This window comes from Impatiens glandulifera, chromosome 7, assembly GCF_907164915.1.
Source record: "Impatiens glandulifera chromosome 7, dImpGla2.1, whole genome shotgun sequence".
Taxonomy (NCBI): domain Eukaryota; kingdom Viridiplantae; phylum Streptophyta; class Magnoliopsida; order Ericales; family Balsaminaceae; genus Impatiens; species Impatiens glandulifera.
This window is the reverse complement of record NC_061868.1, coordinates 47,751,921-47,760,497: the sequence shown is the minus strand read 5'-3', so window position 1 is coordinate 47,760,497 and position 8,577 is coordinate 47,751,921. Positions and strand designations below refer to the sequence as shown.

General features: G+C 31.4%; 2 protein-coding genes across 3 annotated transcripts; one reads left to right on the top strand and one right to left on the bottom strand.

Moving 5' to 3' along the window:
• Positions 1-474: 474 nt before the first annotated feature.
• On the bottom strand, positions 475-3,268 carry LOC124910093 (protein decapping 5-like). The gene is made up of 6 exons (XM_047450715.1): positions 3,152-3,268; positions 2,574-2,645; positions 1,656-2,471; positions 1,070-1,264; positions 831-983; positions 475-759 (listed from the first exon to the last, which is right to left on the bottom strand). Exons 1-6 carry the CDS (start codon positions 3,266-3,268, stop codon positions 619-621), a joined length of 1,494 nt encoding a protein of 497 aa, XP_047306671.1. The 3' UTR covers positions 475-618.
• Positions 3,269-4,118: 850 nt separating this feature from the next.
• Positions 4,119-5,508, top strand: LOC124945570 (insulin receptor substrate 4-like). Of its 2 annotated transcripts, XM_047486025.1 has the most exons (5): positions 4,119-4,618; positions 4,922-4,951; positions 5,024-5,053; positions 5,126-5,155; positions 5,226-5,508. In XM_047486025.1, exons 2-5 carry the CDS (start codon positions 4,922-4,924, stop codon positions 5,469-5,471), a joined length of 336 nt encoding a protein of 111 aa, XP_047341981.1. In that variant the 5' UTR covers positions 4,119-4,618; the 3' UTR covers positions 5,472-5,508. The 2 variants fall into 2 exon arrangements, with proteins under 2 accessions (XP_047341981.1, XP_047341982.1); XM_047486026.1 differs by having other exon boundaries at positions 4,119-4,951.
• The last annotated feature ends 3,069 nt before the right edge of the window (positions 5,509-8,577 follow it).

Sequence of the window (8,577 nt, the reverse complement as noted above, 5' to 3'; positions counted from 1 at the left end):
GCTCTAAACATCAAGACATGCCAAATTGTACCCAAATGCACATCTTGGACCAATCTAAAGAGGACTACTACTGTCAACATAGAGATTACAAACAAAAGTAGTTTCTTCATGAAGAAGCAAAGTATACCCACCATAGAGAACTAAAAAACAAAACACTGTAAACCATTCTTTTATACTTGAGAAATAAGGAGAATCAGGAAACAATAATAAAGAAAGAGCCTTCTACTTTCTCTCATATTTCAAACTTCAAATATACAGAGGGTGTTTATTTATTCCTGTAACACATTTCTTCAAAATCACTATTTAGTCCATAAAAAAAGGAATGCTCCTAAAAAAACATCTCACTCAAGTAGTAACAGTCTTGAACTAAAATGTTCACAAAAAAGAAATGCATATAAAGCCTAATGCTTTACCAACATAAATTAAATGTCACTAATCTGAGAAATTGACAAGAGAAACTAATGAAAATAGTTTAGTAATAAACCTCCTGCTTAATAATATAGTATTCATGAGGATAAGAGAACATGTAATCATTGACCAGAAAGAAAATAATAAACCTGCATTAGATTTTATAAAACCAGGGAATACATGCCCACATTATTCTTCATGCAACATAACTCAAAGCTTATATGGATAATACTCTTCACCGCCTCCTCTTCCATCATGGTTATAATCCCTTCCCCAATTGTGAGGGCTTCTGTAAGTCTCATCATGAGCATCGTAGCCAGCATAATGTCTCTGGTTGAAGTTGCTAAAAGTCTGCAAAGTAAGATGAAGTATTGACATAACATTAAAATATCCAGTGAAAATAATAAAATAATAAAACAGACCTCGTTATCCATCTTCATTCGATTAGAAAACCTAGGTGGTCCGTTCCTTGGTCCACGCATGTGCGTATTACCAGACAGTGTGTTGAAACACTCGTGCTTATTATAAGAGGCCTTTGACAATGTGTCAAAGAACTCTTCCTTGTTGTAAGCAGGCTGTTCACAGGACAAATTAATTAATTTGACCATAATTATGCATATAATCAATGGAAGAACAGAAAAATAAACTTCATTACACCTACTTTGCTATCAATTTTCAGTAGTTCTGATCCATACAATCCTTCATTACCCAAGTTTTGAGGAGAGGAAACACTTAGAGTTTTTTCCCTTTGTCTAGTGCTTCCAAGGTAACCCCATATCTCTTCCTTTTTAAACTTCTCATTCATTGCTTCAAAATCAAATTCTTCAGTGAAAGGGAGAGAAAGAACACAACAATCCTGGAAAAGGAAGAGCGGCCAAATGAATTTTAGTGAGTTCCTCTTTAATGATGCGATGTCATGCATTAAAAAAGAGTGGTTTCAATTTTAAGGGTTGATTTTACAAAAATGGTTCAAGAGCTCAATTCAATATTTTTTATAAAAAATCCATCCTCCCACATTCCACCAGGAAAAATAAATGCAAGTTAGGCAAATAAATAGAATATTTTAAGAAATGTCCCATTCAGTAAGATCACCTTTAAATAACTGGCATAACTTGTAGTTGTGGATTGAAAAAAGATGGTATATTTATATAACTCTTTTAAATATTGTATATATTCCTTTAATTTAGAGTTATATTAATATTCAAAAAGAAACTTGACATTTAGAGAAAGGGAATGGATTAACCAACCTGTTTTCCAGGGAGATTTGATGGCAAGAATGCCACTGGAACTTCTGGTGCAGTTATTGAAGATGAAGCACTAATAGAATCCATATTTTTCTGATCAACATAGATATTGTCCAAAGTTGACAGCACAGGAGGCCTAAGATGACCCAACTGATCTGTTGTTAAAAAATTCGGTCCTTCCTCAGACAATTGACCTGTTGTGAAGTCTGGAATAGGTGGAAATGAACTATAGGCGTACCCTAAATCAGCTTCAGAAACAAGTGGACATCCAATGCCTTGATTGAATGTAGAAAAAGAAGGCATGTCCACTGTATTACCAGTTAGTGGAGTGAGATGAGATGAAACAGATGTCTTTAAAGTGGATGGCATAGAGATATCAACCAGATTGTATTGCTCATTCGGATCGGGAGGAGGTTGCATATTAAACTGTACAGAATTAGCAGTAGGAAGGGAAGATGAACTGAATCCAATAGGATTTTGGAATAGACTCATTTCTTCATAAACCTGCACTGGATGAGGTGGAAGCTGATTCGTAGGCACTAATGGATTAGGTAGCTTCTGTATGTATGATTCACTAGTTGAGTTTCCATCAAATCCTTCGAAATAACGTTGTGGGGCAGCAGATGCAACATTTGCATTTGGACTTATTTGTAAAGAACTAACTTGACTAGAGTTAGTACCAGTTTGATGTGAAGCCAGTGTGACAGGATTGACCACCCTATTTTCTTGACTAAAATCTGGAGCTGTCATGGACCCACCACTACTAATGTAGGCCGATGATCTCAATGAACCTGCAGTCCCCCCCATGCTATGCGCTGACTGCAGATGAAACAAACAAGAACTGAGGCATGGATCTTTAGAATATTCTGAACTAGTATTATTCACATCAAGTGACTTCACCAAAAAACGAAAAAAAAGCACCTGAATAACCACAGCAGGGTCGTCTATACTGGCATCCTCCTCAGGAGTAGGAAATGGCTTTACTTGCAAATCCTGAAATCCAATAGGATCCAAGAGTCCCAAACACCATAAGCATAAAATGCTAATGCTCTTTTCATAGAGGTGAAATAAATAAGCTCATATACTTGAAAAGAAATAATAAACAGTTTTAGTTGGTGTATTAATCAAGGGTATTTCTCATGAACAGCGTAAGTACAGGGAAGACATGACATAAAAGGATGAGTTTCCAGGTATCTGATGGACTATGTAGAAGCTATCAAAACAGAAAAGATAACTGCATAAAAGAAACCATTGAGGTATACAGATAAGGTCTGAATATGGCCCCAGAAAAGATAACTGCATAAATGAAACCAATGAGGTATACAGATAAGGTCTGAATATGGCCCCCAAAAAAGCAGCCTACACCTTAGCTCAGAACTTCCCATCGTCAATAAAGAAGAAAAAGGCATATACAATCAAAGGAATGTTACCAGGATAAAGTTATAAAAGGAACAAAAAATTCAGTTGTATAGGAGAACAAGTGTTGAAGTATGAATGACCTTGATGTCACATCCTCGAAATAGAATGTATTCGTAAACTTTATCACTAGGAGGTATTTGATGCCCATCTTTCTTTCTCCCCTCGGTTCCATAAGACCTCACTGTTGCAAAAGGCATAAGGAAAACTCATGTATATATAAGGGTATAAGCATTAAATACAATAAAATTCAATATGTACCAAAGATGAAGCCTAGCTACAAATGAAAATGAACAAAGTAGATTGTGAAACACTAAAACAAAGCTTTTATATAAAGTTTGTTTGTTTTTTGTTAAGCCTTAGAAGTACGCCTATGAATTAAAAAGATCTGGATACAGAAGTATATAAATAATGTATAGAGTATATGTAAGTGCAGCAGCCATTTCAGTTAGACATTGTTCTCTAGGAATAAACATCATTTTTTTTTTTTTTTATTGTTTCACTTGTATTGGCAGAAGTTGGACTAGGTCTTTGTATATATAGCAATCTAAAGCATATCAATCAACAAACACATTAAGGAGTAATGTGAAAGTAAAACATTATTACTCTGCTATCTATGAATGACTAATGAAACTGTATATTAATAAGGACAAATTAAAAAACTAACTGTTTTTAAGTGTAGTTGAACAAACAGTTTCCTGTTCTGCAATCAGGGTAAATAAAGGGTTTAATTGTTTTGTTACAGTCAACAACGAGATTAGTCTTTCAATATATGTATATATATATATATATAGTATATTATTCAATGTTTAATTAAGCTTATTGAACTAGAAAATAGAGAAAGGGATATTCCAATATATATAGTATATTATTCAATGTTTCTTCAATACTTGAATTGTGTAAAAGAAAACTTCAATAAATACAAAATCCCCCATGGAGGAGGAGTCTACTTACTTTACAACTGAAAATAAAATACTTAAACAAACTACAGATATATCCACGTACATGAATAATGAAATTTGATCATAGTACGTTTAGATAGTATATATATAATCAACTGGCAGGCAAAGGGAAAGGATAAAAAAACAAACCCTATTCAAGCCAATGGTGGAGGAGTAGTCTTGTGGATTGAGGTAATAAAGCACTCCCTCCTCGTACCGCATCTCGTATTTTGACGTCAAACTGATATAGCTACCAATGTACGAATCACTCGGGGGAGAAGAAGGCTTCGAATATGATGATTCGTCGTCCGCCCGCCGTTTCACATCACACTTCGCCAGAGAAAGAGAGGGGAAATCTATCTATGCACTTTTTTTTCTCTCTATTTACTCTTGTTATTAATCTCTAAACAAACAACAAATTCTCAAACTCAAATTAATCTCTAAACCTAACATTTTCAAACCAAAACCAAACAGAGAGTAAGCATATACATTCATTCATGAAACATAAAAAACCAAACACAAAAGAAACATTTTAGTTTAAACTAATCAAACTCGAAATTGTCTGCTCTGCTCTCCGCCGCTCCGAGTTCTTCGTCTTCTTTCTTCTCGGTAAGTATTTTCTTCCTGTCAGTAAGAATAGATCATTAATTAATCGATCAATAGATCTTCATCTTCTTTCTTCTATCTTGATCAGATGATAATTAATCGGTTGAATAGATTATAGTTGAATCAATATCATTCGAACAGTTCAATTATCTTGTGTTTTGCCTCTGTTAGTTTGTTAATTAGTAGTTTGATGAATGTAGTTCTTCCTGTAGATTTATAAGTCATCTCTCTCTCTCTCTCTCTCTCTCTCTCTCTCTGTTAAATCAATATCATTTGTTCAATTATCTGTTGTTTTTCTGTGTGTAGATGGATAATCCTGGACATGGAGCTGGTCAGGTTAGGTTCATCTCTCTCTCTCTGTTAAATCAATATCATTTGTTCAATTATCTGTTGTTTTTCTGTGTGTAGATGGATAATCCTGGACATGGAGCTGGTCAGGTTAGGTTCATCTCTCTCTCTCTGTTAAATCAATATCATTTGTTCAATTATCTGTTGTTTTTCTGTGTGTAGATGGATAATCCTGGACATGGAGCTGGTCAGGTTAGGTTCATCTCTCTCTCTGTTAAATCAATATCATTTGTTCAATTATCTGTTGTTTTTCTGTGTGTAGATGGATAATCCTGGACATGGAGCTGGTCAGGCTAGGTTCATAATTGATTTTTACGAAGATTTGATTCAGCAACAGGCGCCCCCCCAGCCACCCCTACCACCGCCCCAACCACCCCTGCCACCGCCCCTACCACCCCTCCTGCCACCCCCCCAGCCACCCTATATTGAATATGTGTCCAATATGGTACTTGTTGCTGTGTCTATCCATGCATTTTATTATGCATGGATCATTGTTCATAAGAAATAATGAGTTTAGTTTGATTTTGTTTTAGAAAAGACTTATGATGCATATATTAGTAATTGATGAAATATGATGCATATATTAGTAATTGATGAAATTGATATGATTTTTTGTTAATTCTATTGTTTTTTCATTAATTATTTTTTTTATTATATATTTAGTAACATATGCTAAATAATTTAGTTTGTTATAATCTTAATTCAAATAAATAAATTAAATAGTTGAATCTAAATAAAACCTTAGAACAGTTTTTTTTTTTTTGTTAAATGATAGTCCATACAAGTTATTCAAAAACTAAAGGATACGTGAAAACTCAATTTTCCTTACCGAACTTTTACAATAATAAGAAAGTCTTTAGTTTTTAATTTGTGGAATATAGTTTAGATATTTGATAGAATAGGCAATAGCGAAATGATAGAAATTAAATATTTTCAAATATTTTGTTAAAACGACTTATATAAAATATGTCCAAAATATTAAAAATTTATAAGTAGATTATTTTTTTATATATATATTTGAAAATCAATTTTTTTTATTATTTGTTAAGAATGCTCTAATTAGAATAAAAATTTGATCAATTTTAATATTGGTTAAGAATGTTATAATTAAAAACAAAACAGATCAAATAAAACAATTTTTAATTTTTTTTTTTTTGTTTTTTTTTAAGAATGTTAAAAAGACATGCATGCATTCTGCATGATGCTATTTAGCAAGAAGGATGAGAAATAGAATAGCCAAGAAAATGAATGAAATGGGCTTCAAATTCATCATGATTATGCAATTGTATGTCTTCTTTTTTCTTTTCTTTTTTTGTTGTTGTTCTTGATTTAATAAGAAGGATCGTACGAAGATGAACCGACCGGATTCAAATTATTTCAAATTTTAAAATAATTTGAAAAAATATTTAGTAAAATATGATGATAGACGTATTTGGCACCGGTTATTAGGGTAAGAAGAAAGAATAAGAAGAAGTATAAATAGATTTTTTTGCACATCAATAGGAACGGTGAGACTACTATGGTTTTTGTTTTTTACTTTTTCCAAAATTTCTGTCTTTTTTTTAATTGCCAAGTAACAGAATATTTTAAAATTTCATAAAAAAAAACAAGGACTAATGGGCATGAACCCAAGCTCTACGTGTCATAAATTTGAGAGGGCTCCAGATCTGTCACTTACAAAAGGCTCAGGACACGTTTCAAATTTTAAATTAGGATAGCAAATGGAGATCTCTAATTAACTTTCTCATGTTTTGTTTCTCATAAACAACTTAAATGTCTACTAATAAATAAAATACATTTTAAGGGAAAAAAAATATCTTCTTAAAACAAAATATATCTTAAATGTTGACTAATCCAATTGTTCTCATGAAATGTGTTGTCTTGTTGATTCACGAAGAAGTTGGGTTGGTTGAGTCAATTCAGGAGGACGAACAAAACCAAATTTTGACTATTTAGCTTCCAAATTAAATCTCATCTTCTTCTATCCCGGCGACAACAAAAGGTGAACATTATCGGTCTTTCTGAGGTCTTGGGTTCGAGCTCGTCAGACGACACGCTATGTACTTAACCTATTGTGTCCACATTTTTTATATTTTACCAAAAAAAATATTTACATCTCCTCAAAATCATCACCAGTCACTTTCTAGATTATTTCAATAATCTCAACCGCAAAGGCCTAGGTTGAAGAGATCTAACAAATATTTTAAACATAATTTATATGTTTATTTAATAATTATAGTGGTTATTATTATTTATAAAATTCTCAAGTTTCTTTAGAGGCTTGAATTGATTGTATTAGAGGATTAGATTTAGATTTAATGTCTTGAATTAATCTTATAATTAAAACTTGAAAGTATTCAATTATATGAAAAGAAAAGCTAAAATGATTTGAATTTTAATAAATAAGTTTGCCCTCTCTTATTCATGTGCGAAAGATTACTGTATGTCATATATGTTTCGTTATGCAATATAAATATGCCAATAAGCAATTCTTCTTCTAAATCAATTTTTTTTGTAATTTATTTTTTTTTAATTTCGTTTCTCCTTTTTGTCTTGACCTAATTCCAAACCGGATTCTGATCACCTAGCCAAGTTTAAAAATAAACGAAAGTCGAGATTCCTTCTTTCCATTCCTAATATATTCAAATGTCTAATTTCTTCTTTATACTCACATGCATTTGCATTCGGTTTTTTGAAATAAAGTATTTTTTTTAATTTATACAATTTTTTATGGAATAAAATTCAATTATAAAGATAAAATATGCATTTTATTTTAATTTTAACAGTTAAACAATATATTTAACACATTTATAAAATAAACAATTGTGTTGATTATCATATTTAATTTGTTATAATTTGTGTGCATGGGAGAGGCATTTGTAGATGACAAGACTTAATTAATTGGGTGGCGGATGAATTGGAAAGCATGCAATTAATTAATGATGAATCAAACAATGATTGTTGTCTAATATAAGGATCGGTGTAATCATATATTCATATACTAGGGTAGTGAGGATTATGAACAGTAAATATGAGTGAAAAATTTTGGGTTTAGGTAAAAAAAAATAGAATGAGCTACTAACTTTAATGTGAGAAAAGACTCAAAATCAAACGAGAATGAGTCGTAATGAATTTTCTTTTGTCTGTTTGGAGTTGGAGTTTAATGGACAAATATTTTTAAATTGGTTAATATATACTTAATTAATAAAGTATATTTCATAACATTATTTTATCTAAATTAATATTTTAAATAAGATATTTAAAATAAAAATAATTTTTAAGTAAATAAATTAAAATAAAAAATAAAAAATTCAAACTCAATTCCAATTACAGTACCGCGGGTTTCCAAATAATCCTGACACCACATTGTGATGGCTAAGAATCCTTTTGTCACTGCATCCATTGTGTAAGTGTAAATTTGTTTTATTTTATTTTTTTTTAAGAGAAATCGTCAACTTTAGCGTGATAATTACTATTCATTATTTCCAAATTGTGAATTTATATTATTTGCCAACTTCAAGTTTATTTGGAATAGTAAATTTATATTTTTATAATTGTGTCTCTACAAAAATAAAAAATAATAGGAATGATAAAACATATGCAACTTAATTAAT